At 39.0% G+C, this 20,273-nt stretch overlaps 1 protein-coding gene across 1 annotated transcript in view; it reads right to left on the bottom strand.

Moving 5' to 3' along the window:
• BAZ1B (bromodomain adjacent to zinc finger domain 1B) overlaps window positions 1-20,273 on the bottom strand; it is a 73,228-nt gene that overhangs the window by 26,678 nt on the left and 26,277 nt on the right. Inside the window, exons 5-8 of the mRNA XM_058709895.1 lie at window positions 19,651-19,772; window positions 17,143-17,340; window positions 7,696-9,397; window positions 281-419 (exon numbers count right to left, since the gene is read on the bottom strand). Coding sequence (XP_058565878.1) covers window positions 281-419; window positions 7,696-9,397; window positions 17,143-17,340; window positions 19,651-19,772 — 2,161 coding nt within the window. The remainder of the gene's footprint in view (window positions 1-280; window positions 420-7,695; window positions 9,398-17,142; window positions 17,341-19,650; window positions 19,773-20,273) is intronic.

Raw genomic sequence — 20,273 nt, forward strand, 5'->3', positions numbered from 1 at the left:
AATGTATCGCTATTTTTAATAAACTCTATTTGAATTACATTTCACAAATCACAATAATTTAAGTTTCATATTTGTAGTATCTTCAAGAACAGGGTCATGTCTTACTTAACTTTGTAACTAGCATGTGGCACAGAAAATATTCAATAAATGTGTGAAGAGCAATTGTTTCTGAAATCCATAAATAGGGAAGCCTGTCTATTCTTGGTACTTTAGGCAGTTTCATAACTAGGAACAATATAACAGCTCTAGAAGATAACAAAAATTAAGTTTAGTAACTTACCTGTTATGGTTTCGATCTGTACCAATAGGAGTCCTGCGCATGACCAGCTTTGCCTTGGCAATTCCTTCCTGGAAAGCCTTCTCGGCAGCTGCTTTGTGCTTTCGTATTCGTTCTTCTTCAGCTTCACGTTCTAGTTTCACTGTTACAGATAAAAAGAATCAACTAGATTTTTTTCCCTAATAAATTCCATCCTTACAAATTAAGTAGAATACAGAGTAGAAAGTATAAAGTCGATTTTCCGTCAAACCTTATTAGTTTCCTTCTCCTGATTCTGATCTGTTATAAGAAATGATGTGCTATGGGGCGCCTGGGTGGCGCAGTCGGTTAAGCGTCCGACTTCAGCCAGGTCACGATCTCACGGTCCGTGAGTTCGAGCCCCGCGTCAGGCTCTGGGCTGATGGCTCAGAGCCTGGAGCCTGTTTCTAATTCTGTGTCTCCCTCTCTCTCTGTCCCTCCCCCGTTCATGCTCTGTCTCTCTCTGTCCCAAAAAATAAAATAAACGTTGAAAAAAAAATTTAAAAAAAAAAAAAAAAGAAATGATGTGCTATAAGGCTGGTTGCCCTATGTCCTTTGAATTCTGATGATACCGCAACCACCAATTCAATGCAAAATCTTTTCTCTTCAAAATCTAACTTACTAATTTTAATAATCAAATTAGATTAATTCTATTAATAATTTAAAATGGAACATTAAAACAGTCCCTAAAGGGAATTAATTGATCCTCAAAATTATGAGAATGAATAAAACCAGAATAGTTATTTTGAAAACATATTTTGGTACTGAGGAAGCTGATTATTATTCAGCTTATTAGCCTTGGTGACAAGCAAAAAGAACTGAGAAATCAAGGGCGGGCAGGCAAGCACTTGTGGATAATAATCATCACTGCATACTGAATACCATTCGGGGGTTGGGTATTCAGCAAGTTACTACTGTTACAGATGAAAAAAAAGTTTTACTCAATTTATTCCCGATCATTCATCCACCCAGAAATTTCTCTCAACAACAAAAGCAGCTCAGTAATCTTGTCTTTTTAGTTTTTCTATAACTGTCACAAATTTTGAAACAGTAAGTATACAGTGCTGCTATTTACAAGGCCAGAATTTGTAACACTGATCTTCTAATAATGACAGCCTCTACAGTATGATAAGAATCTGGAAAACACATCAATCTACAGACGTTACTTTAAACAAGACAAATCTCAGTTATTTAAAACCAACATGATACTTGTTACCTTTGACAAAGTTTGCTCTCCTAAATGGAACTATGCTTGCAACAAGGATTACAGTAAATATAAGTACAAAGGTAATGATAAAAACAGTAATGGCTTCATCACAATACAAGTTCTTTCTCCTATGGCCACAAATAAACAAAAAATTCAGGGCGAGTCATAAAAAGAAGACCAAATTTAGTTTCAGAGGCTATAGAACTGAAGGAGACACTGAAAGACCTGAATTCTAATTCAAGTACTGGCCTTGGCAAAATATTAACAGGCTTTGTCCCTTATTTCTCTACATCAATTAAGAGTGCCATAAATAAATAAATAAATAAATAAATAAATAAATAAATAAATATCAACTGTCTTTCCTCTGTCCTGTGTTAAGATAAATATAACACACAGAAAGAAACACTTCAAAAACCCAAGAAGAGGGGCGCCAGGGTGGCGGTTTAAGCATCCGACTTTTTTTTTAATGCTTATTTTTGAGAGAGAGAGAGAGAGAGAGAGAGAGAGAGAGTGCGCACGCGTGCATATGAATGAGGGAGGGGCAGAGAGAGAGAGAGACACAGAATCTGAAGCAGGCTCCAGGCTCTGAGCTGTCAGCACAGAGCCTGACTTGGGGCTTGAAATCGTGGACCATGAGCTCATGACCTCAGCCAAAGTCGGGACACTTAACCTACTGAGCCACCCAGGCACCTCATGACTCTTGATTTTAGCTCAGATCATTATCTCATGGTTGGTGAGTTCTAGCCCAGCATTGGGCTCCATGCTGACAGTGCTGAGCCTGCTTGGGATTCTCCTTCCCTCTCTCTCTGCCCCTCCCTCAATTGCCCAAGCTCTACCTCTCTCAAAATAAATAAACTTAAAAAAAGAGGGGGGGTGGGGCGCCTGGGTGGCGCAGTCGGTTAAGCGTCCGACTTCAGCCAGGTCACGATCTCGCGGTCCGTGAGTTCGAGCCCCGCGTCAGGCTCTGGGCTGATGGCTCGGAGCCTGGAGCCTGTTTCCGATTCTGTGTCTCCCTCTCTCTGCCCCTCCCCCGTTCATGCTCTGTCTCTCTCTGTCCAAAAATAAATAAAAAAAAAAAAAAAAAAAAAAAAAAAAGAGGGGGGTGCGTGGGTAGCTCAGTCAGTTAAGCATCCAACTTCAGCTCAGGTCATGATTTCATGGTTCATTAGTTCGAGCTCCATGTTGGGCTCTGTGCTGACAGCTCAGAGCCTGGAGCCTGGTTTAGATTCTGTGTCTCCCTCTTTCTCTGTCCCTCCCCTGCTCACACTCTGTCTCTCTCAAAAATTAAGTAAACATTTTTTTTTTAACTTAAAAAACCATTAAAAAGAAAACTCAAGAAGAAATCATTACATTTCTGGTGAAACACAGCTGAAGTGTGATTACATATATATATATATCTATACATACATCTATATATATATATATATATATATATATATACACACACACACACACACATATGTATACATACATGTATATAATAGTTATATATATACAATTATTACATATATAATATTATATACATATACACAATGACTATATATATAACTTTAAAACTGGAAAGTACACACATATAAATGCAATGTGTGTATCTATACATGTATATATATACACACACACACATATGTGTGTGTGTATATATATATGTAAAAACATTCCAGCGGCCTTACTTAGTATAAACTAAAACCTGTTTTTGGTGTTTTTTTTTTTTAGGTTTTCTTTATTTACTTATTTTGACAGAGCACAAGCAGAGGAAAGGCAGAGAGAAAGGAAGAATCCCAAGCAGAATCTGTGCTGCCAGCACAGAGCCCAATGTGGGCCTCAAACTCACAAAATGTGAGATCATGACCTGAGCTGAAATCAAGAATCAGATGCTTAACCGACTGAGCCAGTCAGAAGCCCTTAAAATCTGTTTTAAAAGAAGTATTACATATACACGAAAGAACTACTGAAGTTATTTCTATGTATCTAATTCTTAGTATCCAACTTTGACAAATAAATGGTTTTTACCATCTTCATTTCACAAGCTGGAAACTTTCCTAAGGTTGGTGATACTGTAACAGCGATCAAAATAGCTTAAAAATCAAAAAACCCCAATAAACACAGCAGGTTTACTGTGGGTAACAGCAACTATGAAACTTATTTTGTGTACATCATAAGACTGAGCAAATAAGTATACACTGATATTGATGGATACACTAAGGTTCTCATGATGTTATAAGAAGGAAGATACAAATACAGAATGAGGGATGGCAAACCGGAACCCCTGGGTGTCAAAATTTAGGAATAAATTTAACAAAGTACAAAAGGTATACTTTGAAAACTACAAAATATTTGTTGAAAGAAAGTTAATGATCTAAATAAAGAAAACATCTGATGTTCATGAATCAGAAGACAAAATATCATTAAGAGAGCAATACTCAAAACTGACCTATCTACAGGGACCTATCTACAGTCAGTTGAGTGTCAGGCTTCAGCTCAGGTCACGATCTCACAGTTCAGGAGTTTGTGTCCTGCATCGGGCTCGCTGCTGTCAGTGCAGAGCCTGCTTCAATCCTCTGCACGGCCCCCCCCACCCCCGCTCCTTCCCTGCTTGTATTCTCTCTCAAAAATAAAACATTTTTAAAAATTTGTTTTTTTAACGTTTATTTATTTCTGAGAGAGAGACAGAGCATGAGTGGGGGAGGGTCAGAGAGACAGGGAGACACAGAATCCGAAGCAGGCTCCAGGCTCTGAGCCGTCAGCACAGAGCCCGACGCGGGGCTCGAAACTCACAAACCGCGAGATCGTGACCTGACCCGAAGTCGGTCACTCAACCGACTGAGCCACCCAGGCACCCCGGAAAGAAAACATTTTTTAAAAAAAGGAACTGAGGGGCGCCTGGGTGGCTCAGTCGGTTGAGCATCCGACTTCGGCTCAGGTCACGATCTCGCGGTCCGTGAGTTCGAGCCCCGCGTCGGGCTCTGGGCTGATGGCTCAGAGCCTGGAGCCTGCTTCCGATTCTGTGTCTCCCTCTCTCTCTGCCCCTCCCCCATTCATGCTCTGTCTCTCTCTGTCTCAAAAATAAATAAATGTTAAAAAAATTAAAAAAAAAAAAAAAAAAGGAACTGATAAGGGCGCCTGGGTGGCTCAGTTGGTTGAGCGACTTCGGCTCAGGTCATGATCTCGCGGTTTTTGAGTTCAAGCTCCGCATCGGGCTCTGTGCCGACAGCTCAGAGCCTGGAGCCTGCTTCCAATTCTGTGTCTCCTTTTCTCTCTGCCCCTCCCCCACTTGTGCTCTGTCTCTCTCTCAAAAATAAATGTAAAAAAAAATTTTTCTTTTAAAGGAAGTGAACTATAGTTTCAACACAATCTCTATCAGAATCCTAGCTGCTTTCTTTGCAGAAAGTAACTGATTCTAAAACCCCTGTGGAATTATAAGGGACCCAGAACATATAAAACGATCTTGAAAAAGAACAAATTAGAAAATTCACACTTCTCCAATTCCGAACTTATTACGAAGCAACAAGAATCTAGACAGAACTTATTACAAAGCAACAAGAATTTAGACACCGTGGTACTGGTGCTAAGGACAGACAGATCAATACAACAGAACTGAGAGTCCGGAAATAAAAACAACGTGTCTATAGTCAAATGATGTGTTTTTTTTTTTTTAAGTTTATTCATTTATTTTGAGAGAGCACAAGCGAGAGCAAGAGTGAGGGAGGGCAGAGAGAATTAGAATCCCAAGCAGGCTCCACACTGTCAGCACAGAGCCAACGCGGAGCTTGAACTCACAAATAGTGAGATCATGAACTGAGCCAAAATCAAGACTTGGATCCTGTAGCCAACTGAACCACCAAGGTGCTCCACAGTCAAATGATTTTTGACAAGGGTGTCAAAATCATTCAGTGGGGAAAGAGCAGTCATTTGAATAAATGATATTACAGCCACATGCAAAAGAATAAGGTTGGGTCCCTACCCTCATACCATATACAAAAATTAACTCAGAATGAACCAAAGACCTAAATGTAAGAGTTAAAGACCTTGGATTTGGCAACAGATTCTTAGATATGACACTAAAACTAAGAACAACCAAAGAAAAAATAGATAAATTGGACTTTCAAACTTAAAATTTGGGCTTCAAAGGATACTATCAAGAAAGTAAAAAGACAACACAAAAGCTGGGTGAAAATATCTGCAGATCATAGATCTGATAAGGGATTTATATCTAGAAAATATAAAGATCTCTTACAATTTAATAATAAAAAGACAACCCAATTTGAAAACGGACAAAAGATTGGAATATTCCTGCAAAGAAACACAAATGACCAAGAGGCACATATGGAGATGCCTGATATCATTAGTCATCAAAGAAACGCATATCAAAACCACAGTGACATACTAATTCACAACCACTAGAATCAAGGAGTCATTTAATAACAAGTGTTGTTGATGCAGAAAAATTAGAATTCTCATACACTACAGGTACATCTGTATGTAAAATTGTGCACCCACTTTGGAAAATGTCTAGCAGTTCCTCCAAATAGTTGAGGATAGCGAACATATGACCCAGCAATTCAATTCTGGTATATACCTAAGAGAAACGACAACGTCCACACAAGAACTTATATACCAATGCTTATAGCAGTCTTCATAGTAGCCAAAAGGTGGAAACAAATCAAACATCCATCAACTAATGAATGGATAAACAAAATGTGGTATATCCAAACAACGGAGTATCACTCAGCCATAAAAGAAATGAAAACTGATAACTACCACAACATGGATGAACCTTGACAACATTATGCTGAGTGAAAGAAACCAGACATAAAAGACCATGCATTCATTATAGGATTTCATTTATATATGTCAGAAAAGGTAAGTCTGGATGAACAGGGTGATGATAGCTAAAGAGTATAGGGTTTCTTTCTGAGATGAGTATGTTCTAAAATTATGATGAAAGTTACACATATAAGGGGGAGGGGGTGCCAGGGTGGTTCAGTTGGTTAAGTGTCCGACTCTTGGTTTCAGCTCAGGTCATGATCTCAGTTTGTGAGTTTCAGCCCCACGTCGGGCTCTGCGCTGACAATGCAGAGACTGTTTGGGATTCTCTCTCTCCTCCTCTCTCTGACCCTCCCCTACTCGCACTCTCTCTCTCTCAAGATAAACTTTCAAGTTTATTAAAAAAACACTCAGGACGCCTGGGTGGCTCAGTCGGTTAAACATCCGACTCAGCTCAGGTCATGATCTCGTGGTTCAGGAGTTCGAGCCCCATGTCCGGCTGGTGCCTGCTTCAGATTCTGTGTCCCCTCTCTCTCTGCCCCTACCCCTCCCCTGCTGGCAATCTGTATCTTTCTCAAAAATAAAAGAAAACATTAATAAAAAAAATTTAAATAACACATTAAAAAAAACAACTATGAGTTATTCACTTAATGGACAAGTTGTATGGTATGTGAACTATTTAATAAAGCTGTTTACAAAAATGTTCAAGTGTGCCTGGGTGGCTCAGTCGGCTTAGCATCTGACTTTGGCTCAGATCATGATTTCATGGTTCGTGAGTTCAAGCCCCACAATGGGCTCACTGCTGTCGGTGCAGAGCCTGCTTCAGTTCCTCTGTTTCCCGCCCCCCTCTACCCCACCGCTGCTCACAAGCATGGGTGCTCTCTCTCTCTCTCTCTCAAAATACTGAACATTAAAAAAAATGTTCAGGTTTGACAGAGTTATCAAAGTCCCAAATTTTTACATTCTTAAACCTTAACAAGGGAAAGATTAATACCTGAGTTGGCAACTGTGCTGAGGGCTTCAAAGACCCTGCCATTCAATTGTTGTAACAATCTTAACAAGCATGTTAAGGGAACTGAGGCATGAATAAGTAACTTGCCCAAAGGAATACAGCTAAGTCAGAGGTAAGGTCTGAAACCAGGCCAGCGATTCCCAAGTTATAGGTTATTTCCACTATGGCCATTTGTGATTTTGGTCCTTTACTAAATCCAGAAAAGATGCCAATGTCACATTAATCTCAAACCATCCCTCACTGCAGAATGCCAGGATGAACACGCCTGCCAGAATATTGCCTAAGTGGGGTCTGGGTTACTGCATACAGAAATAACCGAACAACTGTGACAGAGAGAGACTGTACCCTGGCAATTTCCTTCCTTCTACTACCTTCTAAAGGGTTTCCCTTCTGCTCCCAACCCAAGGCTTTCTTTACCTTTCATTTCTCTCTCCTGGATCTCCCGCTCCTTCTTGGCCTGGATGGCGAGCAGCCGCCTGCTCTTCACCGCGCTAATCATGTCTTCAGCTCCCACATCTACCTGGGGTTCAAACTTCACAACCTCTTTTTTCCTATCAGTTTTGCCCAGCCCATTCTCCTCTTTTCCATTTTCCTTGTTTCTGGCTTCCATTTCTTTCCTTTTCTGTTTCTCTGCTCTCTTCTTATCATTCTCTTCCTTCAGTACAGCAAGCCGCTCTTTCCACAACTCTGCAGACATCTGCTGTCTGGTTTCCATGTGGTCTTGCACCGAGTACGTCATGAGGATGCGGTGGCAGAGGGCCGTCAAGATCTGGAGCTTCTCTTCTGACGTCAGTTCAAAAAACTCCGAGGTCTCCAGCTTCTCTAGGAACTCATCTTGTACTTCATTATCCTCAAATGGTGCTGAATCTTTATTGTCGTCCGTGTCTGAGCCCTCGCTTTCTTCCTGAACGTCAGATTTGCGCAAGCAGAGCCGCACCAGCTCCGAGACAGAATGTAGGGTCAGAGGGATTTCTGACAGCTTCATTCCCAATTCACCATAGTCTTCTGCTATTTCATCTTGCAATAAGGTCTGTAAGAGGATGACCAACACTCTATTCAGATATAAAAAGCCACCTTTTTCTGCACTCAAGGCTTCCATGAGGGACACAGCAGTAATAGGATACTGAGCATCTGGTAAGAGTAGCCCAGAGTAACAGCTCAGGAACTCCACCACCATGGCCACGTCCCCAAACAGTGTGTTGGGCAGCCCTTCGGGGGTATCCACCAACCTAAACGCCGGAAGGCTTTTGCCAGTTAACTCTTGGTCCTCGTACCTCTTCTGCTTTTCTAGTTTCTCAAGCATTTCTTTCTCTCTCCTCTCCTTGGCTTTCTCCTTCAACTTTTCTTTCAGCTCCTCTCGTTTCTTTTTCAAATATTCTTTGCGCTGCTCTTCAGACATAGAGGCCCACCGCTTTTTATGTTCTAGAAGCTCAAAGCGTTTTTGAACAATACTTCGCAGCTCTTCTGGGAGACGAGCTCTATCTTCACTGGAGAGCAGACGAGCTGTTTTGGAGATAACACAGGACAGGGCACTCTTCTTGTCCTCCCTGTCTTTGTTTTCTTTGTAGTAGGCAATAAGGTGTAGGGCAGCAGGAGGCAGATGTTTATGGGGTTTACTAGAAGACCTGGGTGTACCCCCAGAATTCCGTGGGGCTCGGGTCATCTTCTGAGTGCCTTTGGCCATATCCAACAAAGTCATCTGCTTCATTTTGGTTTTAGGAGTCTTCAAGCCCTTTTTAGGAGATTTGGAATTACCTGTGGATTTCTGTCCATTAAGGATGCCTTTGCTTCTACCCTTCACTTTCAAAGGTTTGTCACTATGCTTCCCTGATTTCTTGGCAGGTGGGCCTTTCTTAGGAATGTGAAAGTTGGCATGTAGCTTGTTGGGTGACATCATCTTCATCACTTCTTCCAGATGTTCTTCTGGAGACTTGGAATTCTTTGAGTTCTTCACTTTGAGTGGTGAGCCATTCAAGGATTTCTTCAAATGTACGTGACACCATAACTTGGGATTTAGTGGTGAACTCAGAGAAGAGTTGTCTGTCTTGGATTTTTTTGAAGGCTTCCTATCTGGGGATCCAGTATTCTTCCTCTTAGTAGAAGGGTTGAGAGTCATGTACTAGAATTTAAGGACAGGAGCAAAATTAATTTTAAAAACTAATTTAAAGAAGCAACACTTAAGCATCATAAAGGCCCTCTTCCCTAGCTATCCAGGTAAAGATACATATTCATTTCTGTTCAAAGACACCATGTCCCTAAACAAAGACATGAATGTTAGTTGATGTTTTGGCCCTATCAATACAAAACTGATAGCCAGACTTAAAAATCTATACTCTTAACCATTTTTGCTATGTAACTATATGTGTTCTGTTTATATATGGTGCTAGCAATTCTTAGATATTTTAATGACATCTGTGAGCCCTTTCCCCAGAAGCAACATATGATAATTCTGCATTCTATTTCAGAATCCATCTGTGGATCCCAGACTGAGGATACCTGATTTAGATAATGGCAACATCTAAAGAGTTAATAAAGTATTACTCTGGATTTCTTATCCTTTAAACCTCTGTTCCCACTAGGAACATTCTATGCTTTTAAGTAGAAAAACTTAAGTATTTTTGTCTAAATGCAGAAGCATATTTTCTTACTTACAATACCACAACAAAAATCACTGCTCATAAACAGGGAGCCCTCCCGCCCCTGGTTCCTCACACTCCCCTTTGTCCTGTCGCCACACATCGAGAACTCATTCCCATGAATACATTACTAACTATAAGCCCTCTATATTCTCAACCTCATACAATCCCCTCATGTCCTTCAAATTCACTCCCTCTAGTAGCCCAACTCTGCAATGCTTTAATCCCTGCCAGGACCTTAAATCCATTAGTTCTACCAAACTTTCTGCACACTCGCTTCCTTGTTCTTCTTACCCACATTAAATTCCGGTCAGTTGCTATAATCAATCTTGCATGAACCTCTGGTTCCCTGGCCTCTCCTGCTCTACTACACCTACTTCCCTGGCCCATACATGTTCAGCTTACACAGGCATGGAATTAAAGATACAAACGCAGTGTGTGGTCTCACTTTAAATTCAGAACCAGGTACCTCAAATGCATCCTGAATACCACCCTTAATATATTCCTTATCGATTTAACATATTCCTTTAGTCCATTCACTTCCCTCTCCCCTGGACACATATCTATCTCCTATCTCCTCAAACCACCATATCCCCTTCATAGAGAATTAGTTAATAGGTTAGAACCCAGTCAACTTGTCGTAAATACCATGGTTTCTGTTTAACAGTGGATTAAAAAAAAAAAAAAAAAGCTGTGGATTTTCAAACTTAAAATTTTTTTTTTAACATTTATTCATTTTTGAGAGTGAGAGAGACCGAGCATGAGCGGGGGAGGGGCAGACAGAGAGGGAGACACAGAATCCGAAGCAGGCTCCAGGCTCTGAGCTGTCAGCACAGAGCCTGAGTGGGGCCCAAACTCACGAACTGTGAAATCATGACCTGAGCTGCAGTTGGACGCTTAACCGACTGAGCCACCCAGACGCCCTGATTTTCAAACTTTAAAGAATGTAATTACAAAGAAAAAAGCTTGGCAGCTAAACCGTAAACTAAATGAAATAATAACCAAGCAAAGTAAAAGAGCCAATTTCAAAAAAATTCTAGTGACTAGGAGAAAGATTAGAAAACCTTTAGAATATTTGATTTCTGTTACCAAAAGCAACTAAGCACAGAGGGCACTCAGAGACCTGAGCCTAACTCAAAGTTTCTGAGTGGGAAGGACGAACTTGACAGAAGCTGCATATAGACAGCAGCCTGGAGGCAGCTGGTAAGACAGGCCCACAGGAGAGGAGACTGCAGGTGAGGAAGCAGCTAAACACTATGGAACATGAAAGGATGAGCTCCTTTAAAAAGGCGAGAAGGAAGTGCTACGAGGAGTACACCCCAGAGATGATAGGAAAGAACACCCATGCCCTTGTCAGGAGTAAACAGGTACGGTAAAATTTAATAAGCTGTACTGCAACACCAGGTAAGATTTAAACATTATGGATCTAATCACCAGAGAAACAAACTCACAGAACCAAGGCAGCACAAGTAGGAGAAACACGGTCTGCAATGAATGAGTGGACTACACCTAACATCCTCCTTTTGATTAAGTCCCCAGCTTCAAGGATTTTATTTTTTTAAGTAATCTCTACACCCATCATGGGTTTAAACTCACAACCCCAAGATCAAAAGTCGCACACTCCACCAACTGAGCCAGCCAGGCGCCCCAAGTCTCCAACTTTTGCCTTTTACGGACAACAGGCAATTACAGATTACTGTTCCTCTAGTGGGCTGTTTTTGTTGCCTGACTAAAACTATAAGTTTTGTTCCCCAATTATCATCCTCCATATCAGCTGACAAAGAGGTTTCATAGTTTATAGAGCATAAACAATATCTATCTGTAACTCAGGGGGATATTTTCTCCAGAAGCAGAATTTCCCAGTCCTAGTTCCCCAGAACTAGATTTCAAAATGTTAACAGGAGTGAGCAAAGATAGCTTATGTGAGACTCCACTCTCCGCTTGGACAGTAATAGTACCAATACTCCAAAGACCACCCTACAAATCATAGACTAAGGCCCAAAACTACTCTGGCAGGAACTAAAGACAAATGTGTTAACTAAAGACAAGTTAACCATCCTCTTCAACCAGCCTTGGAAAATCTTCAGAGTATAGACATAACAGATGGATACTTTTTCTAATGCTCAGGATAACAGGCTATATTTAAAGTCATTCTAAAATGAAATTTATCACTAAAAAGGAGACTAGCGTGAGACAATGTTTCATTTTTACCATTTCAAATAGGTATCATTTAATAGGGCCTATTATAATTTGGCCACTTCTTAATTTACTGATTACTTTTCTATTTAAAAAGTCACTCAAATTTTCATAAGGTTCTTTAAATTTCTTCTATTTAGAAGCATTATACTATGCAGAATTGATGTAAGAGCTGGGATGGCTTAGCCATGAGAGGGTCCAGCAACCCATTTATTTTTATTTATAAGGTGTGTTTTTTGGCCAAATCACACCATATAATTTTTTTTCTTAAAAATGAAAGAAATTAACTCACCCAACCCCCTCCCAACAGGCCGGCTCCCCGCGTGAGCAGTCCTTCAGTAACTGGATCATCTCAGCATAGGGCATGCTGGGCAGTCACAGCCACATGGGAGCCGGCATGGCTGGACTCAGGGGGATCTGAAAAAGTATAAAACCACTTATGTGCTAAGGGTCTCCCTATCCCCCATTCAGCATAAGTAATCTACCAGAATAGTGCATAGAGAGGGAGAAAAGAATGGACACCCAGAATAGCAGAATTACAGGTTTTAGGCAAGGCCCTTTCTAAGTGCTAAACAGGAACGCAATACTGATGAATGTCTCACAATGTGAAAGCCTTTAAGAAAAAGTGTATACAATTCTATACCTGCTCCCTGTCAAGTGAAACAAACCACCACCCCAAATAAGAAAATCTATTAAATAAGATAAAAATGAAGAAACTTTATTTATAGCAGCTCACTCAGATGCTAAATTTAACTTGATAGTAAGTGGCCAAGAGCCCTGCACTGGAAAACTCCAGCCATCTGTATTCTAACATTTACTTCTCTCTACATTCACCCCAGGAGCTGTGGTAGGAGTTTCAAGGTAACACTCACACAATGGGCTCGCCTCAATCTCTAGATGTCTTTATCAGGAAATATGCAAAATAGGTTACCATAAAATAGTCTTAAGTACTTCTAAAGTTAACTTATTTTTAAAGTGCTTCTGCTCTAGTCTCTAACTCAAACAGAAAATTCCAAAGGCAAATTTAAAGAAAAACATCAAAACCCTGAACATTTACTTGAAACATTAATTAGGAGAGATAAGAAACATCTTTAAAAATATATAATGTCATTAAGTAATGAGACAAAATTAAATTACATCAGGTGCCTTTTGATATAATTCACTCTAAGAGGCACACAACATCAATTTTGTGGTATCTCTACCAAAAACCCATAACCTGAATGTAATTATATGGAAATAACCCTGAATTGAGAAGCATCATATAAAAATAACTGGCCTGTATCCTTATAAAATGTCAAAAGTTTCTGAAAGACAAAGAAAAGCTGAGAGACTGCTCCAGATCAGAGGAGACCTCAGTCTCCTAACAAGTCACAAAACAAGGAAACATAATACATGATACTACACTGGAGCCTGTGAAAACAAAAACAAAATTTAGCTAAGAAGACAATATTGGGACAAATTTCAAAACATGTGTAAGAACTGCAGATAAGTAAGAAGTGCAGATACTTATGTTAGAAAATAGCCTTGTCAGGGCACCTGGGTGGTTCAGTCAGTTAAAAGTCCAACTTCGGCTCAGGTCATGATCTCACAGTTGGTGAGTTTGAGCCCCGCATCGGGCTCCGTGCTGACGGAGCTCAGAGCCTGGAGCCTGCTTTGGATTCTGTGTCTCCCTCTCTCACTCTCTCTCCCCCTCCCTCCCCCTCCCTCAAATAAATAAATAAATAAATAGATAGATAGATAGATAGATAGACAGATAGATAAATAAATGTTAAAAAAAAAAAAAAAAAGTAGCATTTAGCCATTATATATTGATCCAAAAGCTTCCCTACTATGGGGTACCTGGGTGGCTCAGTGAGTTAAGCATCCAACTTTGGCTCAGATCATGATCTTGCAGTTCAGGAGTTTGAGCCCCCCGTTGGGCTCTGTGCTGACAGCTCAAAGCCTGCAGCCTGCTTCGGACTCTGTGTCTCCCTCTGTCTCTCTCTGCCCCTGCCCCTCCGGCTTGTGCTCTCCCTCGCTCTCAAAAATAAATATATAAACATTAAATTTTTTTTCTTAAACCAAAGCCTCCCTACTAGGATATACCAATCTAAAATAAGAGTAACAAAACACTAGAGCTGCAATGTTATTACCAAAGGGCAATGAGCCAAGATAGCAGATTTCATCTTAGATGACTGGGATCACACAAATAAATGCCTTATAAATCACTCCCCCAAGTCATTATCCCTAAACTCAACTGTCCACAGCACTTTTTTTCAATGAATGGTACTTCTTAAAGAGATGACTTCACAAGCCACACACCTATTATACCTATACTAAATATCACAGAACATAAAATGAGTAAGATAGCTCTTCTATTCAAGTTTTATGTTCTAGAGTTTGTAAGACCACAAACACACTCTCATTATCACAATAGGCCCTATTCGGCTCACACTCCAAAATTCCATATCCCTAAATAACTTTTTCCTCTTTCCCACCTAAGCTCTCCCTGCTGGTCCTTTCCTCAAACTACTGCTCAGAACTTGCTTCCTCTCTCCAGGTCTCCTCTCTCTCCACAGTAGCTACATTCAGCAGCCTGGCAGAATATCAAGTTCTACAAAATCCAAAGAGAAGGCAAAGAGAGAAAAACAATTTTTTCAAGCTATTGACTTTGGAATAGGCAGATCATAGATCTGATCAACGTGAATCCTCAAGGCATTATTTAAAATCTCCTTTAGATGAAGAAAGAAAATCCAAAGCATTGTTTTATGGTCTACTTATCTATGTCTTTACTGTATTCTGTCCTGGCTGAGATGCTATAAGTTCCTTAAGAAAACTACAAATAGGAAAAACACAACTTATATGCAAAACTCAGGAGACAAAATCAGCAGCAGGTCAAATCGTACAGGGAGATAAGAATTACTGTGTAGAATGGTATTGTACAGGAGTCTCAATTTCTCTAAGCATAATCACTGACTTCAGGCAGCACTTTGTTCTAAACAAGCTTACAATTCCTAACCTCAATCTTAATTATAGCCAGGTTCTATTAAGTTAGTATCTTAAGACCTCATTAGAAAATTTGAGAATAGGTGATTTATTCATACACTCCTGGAATTCTAGTCTCTGGCTCCTACAGAAAGTGAGTTAAGCATCCACAGAAAGTGTGGATCGGCTTTTTTGTTCTTATTAGCCCAAAAGACCTTTTACCCATAAATAATACTTAGTCTTTCTTCTTCTTCGTTTTAAGTCTTTCTTTCATGTCATTCACATACTTAAACTAAACTAAAATACATAAAAGACAGCTGTTAAGATTTAACAAGAGGAAAATATTTAAGAACTCAAATGATCCAAGGGTCTAAAAACTCATTCAGAGATGATTTTATATAGGATTTTCATACAGTAATGACAGTAATCTTATGTTATAGCCACTGAAAGCCTTATCAGAATTCCAAAACTCTATAGCAATGAAATGACAAAGAATTAAAACTTCCCCTCAGTAAATAAAAAACTTTAGTACTGATCTAGAAAAAGCCAATTGGGGCGCCTGGGTGGCTCAGTTGGTTGAGCGTCCGACTTCGGCTCAGGTCATGATCTCGCGGTCCGTGAGTTCGAGCCCCGCGTTGGGCTCTGTGCTGACAGCTCAGAGCCTGGAGCCTGTTTCATACTCTGTGTCTCCCTCTCTCTCTGACCCTCCCCCATTCATGCTCTGTCTCTCCCTGTCTCAAAAATAAATAAACGTTAAAAAAAAAAAATTTTAGAAAAAGCCAATTAATTAATTTCTAATTTTCCTTTTTATGCAAATAATAAAAATTTAAAGAGCATAGGAAGAAAATGCTTGATCATGCTGGTCTGGAATAAGAAAACATGCTAAATATTAAACTATGGTTGGAGAAATAAAATTATTTCTCAATATAATTTTGTCAGCAAAATCAATCTAAAATAATTGAAGTAATTTAATTGTATGCCTCAAGATGTGCTTCATTTTTCAAAATTGAAAGGAAGGGGAAAAATCTGTTTTAAATGGATCAGTAGCCCTCTGCCAGTCCTATCCTGGCCCAAAGACAAAGGTGAAATATCAGTATGCAAATCAGTAAAGTTGCCAACGAAAGACATATATACTCTCAAAACTTACATTAAAAAAAAATCTTATTGGAGGGGCACCTGGGTGGCTCAGTAGGTTTGAGCATCCAACTTCGGCTCAGGCCATGATCTCATAACTTGTGAGTTTGAGCCTCACATCAGGCTCTCTGCTGTCAGCACAGAGCCTTTTTCAGATCCTCTACCCCCTCTCTCTCTGCCCTGCTTGCATGCACATGCACATTCTCTCTCAAAAATAAACAAACATTAAAAAAAAAATCTTATTGGAGAAACCCTGAGATAGAAAAGACAATCAGAAATCTGAGGCCAAGGTCTTGGCTTTTGTCATTTTAGTTTCTGTTGGTTTTAATTAGACTAGCCTCAGTTCCTGCAACTGGAAAATAAGATTATGTGTATGTGTATGTAGGTATGTATGTGTGTATATGTATATAAAATACACATACACCCGACACAACATTATAAGAATTGTTTGGAAGATCAAATGAGTTGATTAAAGAAAACAAAAAACAAACAAAAAAAAACATTTTCAAGAGGGAAATGCTAGGTTTTCTACTAATCTGCCATACAAACTAATACCCATTCCAAGTCTTTTTCAAGGCTGCTGATGTGTTTATCTTACCTGATATACAAAATCAGTTTTCATTCTTAGGAATTAATTTGTAAAAAATTTTTTCCTATTTATATCATACCTCATTCCAAGAAGAATCTGAGGCAAAAAACCGTGTGTGTCTGTGTGTCTGTGTTTTAATCAACCATAGTAAAAAATAAATCAATCTAGGAGAGATTTTCAATATCAACCCCACATCATCATCTACATGAAATAGATGGATGTCAAAATTTCTGAATCCATTATCTGATGTTAAGAGCTCAAAATCTAATCTAACTGGAGCCACTGAAGAAAACGAACTCGTTTAAGTGTTCTACCTTGCTCTTCAAAAATTAATAGTGACCTTACCTTGTATGGATCAAGTAAAAAGTCACTGAACTTGCTAGGCAGGGAATATTTCTTCACCAATTCGTCTTCTACCACCCATGGTGCATTTTCACCAGTACCAGCCCGTAATGCGTTATGCCGTATAAAGTATCGAAGTATCTCCTTATTTGGTGGGCGTTCTGTACGAATCAAGCTGTCTGCTGGCACATTACTGATGATCTAGGTTAACAAATATAAATAACTTACCACTGGGGTTAAAAGCAATTAACCACTGAGAACAAAGATTTATGTTCTTTCCAGAAAAATCATAATTCCCTCTATAAAACAGGGCTATAAACTAGATGAAAGAAAAATAATTTTCAGAGACAGAATGTTAAACACATCCCTAGGCAATTTATCTGTATGTACCAAAGACCTAAAAATGTGCATACCCACTGAACCAGCAATTCCTCTTGTTAAGAATTTAGAAATAAACAGACTGTCAACTGCTAATAAAAGGAAGGGGGGAAAAAAAGGGAAAACTACATAAAGGTACATCAGTAAGGGATTCATTTTTTAAATTAAAATACATCCATACAATGAATGAATGCAACCATTATATGCATATAATATATACATGCATATAATTATGTATATTACATATAATATACACAACCATAGGGGGAAAATGTTAATCAGGACGAATTTATCAGAATCATCTAAGGTGCAAATTCTTGGCCCCCAAACTTACTGAATGAGAAGAATCTCTGGCAGTAGAGGCTGGGAATCTGGATTTTTTTAATAAAACCCCCTGATGACTATGATACACACTACAATCTGAAAATACTGTTTTGGAAAAAAATTTAATGACATCACAGACGTTTACCATATAGTAAATGAAAAAAGCAAGTTACAAAATAGTATGTATAGAATCCTCTCTTTTTCCCCCCTAAAATTTTATTTTTAGGTAATCTCAAACTCATAACCCCAAGATCAAGTATCATACTTTACCAACTGAGCCAGCCAGTGCCCCGACTCCTATTTTCAAAAGTCACTTAAAAGCTGGGGCACCTGGGTGGTTCAGGTCCTGATCCCAGGGTTGTGGGATGGAGCCCCGTGTTGGGCTCTGTGCTGAGCATGGAGGCTGTTCAAGATTCTCTTTCTCTCTCCCTCTGCCCCTCGCCCCTACTCAATGTTCTAAAAAAACCAAACAAGCTAACCACCACTAACCACATCTATATTCACCAAATATCATCTCTGAGCACAGGATTAGAAATATCTTTTACCCTTATTTGTATATTCTATCTTCCTCTATTTACTACACGTAAACAAAGCAATTTACATTCTTCACACTCATCAGTAAGAATACAAACGATAATCAGGGAAGTGGATGAGACTCCCTAGTAATAATATTTTAATTAGCAACCCTGCTGAAGGTGAAGAAACTTAGTGAAAAACTGTATTTAACATCCAATATTCAAATATAAAGAAATCCTAACAATTTAGCAATGCCTTCACATCAACTATAAAACAAATGGAGTCAAAGTGCTGGGGGCGATTAGATGACTCAGTCAGAAGAGCATTCGACTCTTATCTCAGGGTTGTAAGTTCAAGCCCCACGTTGGGTATAGAAATTACTTAAAATTAAAATCTTCAAAAAAAAAAAAAAAAAAGAGTCAAAATAGAATAAGACTTGTCAACTTTTTGAGGTGGGAAAAAAAACCCAACACTCTGAAGAGCCAAAAGAACTGGGTTATACTCCTTCCCACGCTCATTTACTAAATTAGGAACTTTGACAGAATTCTTCAACTTCTCAGGCCCTAGCTGTTTCTTCTATAAACAGTTGAACAGGAAGACAAATGTGCAGTTATCTTCCATATCCAGCAGCCCATCTTGCCTCTTTCTAAATACAAGATTTTACACATACAGGTATACAAGTACCTGAAACTAATATGCCATATTTCATGGATTCTAAGACACTATCAATGAAAAAACACAGTGTTTTATATGCCACTAAGAAAACAATTCTTGCCAATTCATTTAAGCAATGTCCTGACTCTGGACATATTAAAAACATTCAAACCTTAGAATCAATAAAACTTAGCACTAAGTTATTTTAAGGGTATTTACTGTTTTAGATTATTAGCTTCACAGATACCTTGTAAAAGTGCTGATGAGAACTGACTTGGTTTCTGAGTTTATTACAAATTGCTTTATTTTTAACTGGGAAGAGCTATTTCCTGGAGAAAGTCCGTAACTGCTGCAAACCGATTCTTATTTTTCAAACTGAGTTTGAAACTCAAATGCAAATTATTCTTAGACCCTAATAATTCTTATTAAAAGAAAACAGTATGCTATCTCCTAGGGGAAAAAAATACAATTTAACTTAAGGTCATAATTACAAAGACTACAAAAGCCTAGAATTTACCGTAGAAACACATTCATTCACATTTTTCTGTAGCACATTTTCTCCGAGAAAACTGGCCCTATGGTATTTTCTGAAATAGCATTTTCGATATTTAAGAGGTTTAATATAAAGTGCCAACTAACCTTATCTTCATTTTGTAATTTCACATCATATTTGTGAGGCAGAAATTTTGGCGGAGCCCATTTCCTTTCTCCTTTTTTTAATGAAGTAGGGAGTTTTCGTGGAGATCTACGTGCTCTGTCATCTAGTCAAATCAATAGAAAATTAGTGGAAAAAATACATCTTTAATTTTATCCATTCATTTATTAATAATCTTATTGAACACCTACTCTGCACCAGGCACTGAGTGATGAGACACAAAGATGAATCATAAAGTCCTTACCTCAAGCAGATCAAGTCTGTGAGAGTCTACAAAACTTACAATATAATGTGGCAAAATACTGTAACAGAGATTGGGACAAAAAAAATACTATGAGAGCAGAGAGGAGCAACTCTAACTTGGTCTGGAAGACAGGCAAAGGAGAGGCCTAGAACGACTAGAACTTGTTCAGAGACTATAAGCCGTAAAATGAGTGAATATGATCTAGGCTATAGTAAAAACATCAGACTAAAGATACGTAGGAGCCAAATTATAAATAACAGTGTACACCTTTTTAAAAAAATTTTTTAAATGTTTATTTTTGAAAGAGGGAAAGTGTGAACGGGGGAAGGACAGAGAGAGGGAGACAGGATCTGAAGCAGGTTC

Source organism: Neofelis nebulosa, chromosome 18 (genome assembly GCF_028018385.1).
Source record: "Neofelis nebulosa isolate mNeoNeb1 chromosome 18, mNeoNeb1.pri, whole genome shotgun sequence".
NCBI classification, from domain to species: Eukaryota; Metazoa; Chordata; class Mammalia; order Carnivora; family Felidae; genus Neofelis; species Neofelis nebulosa.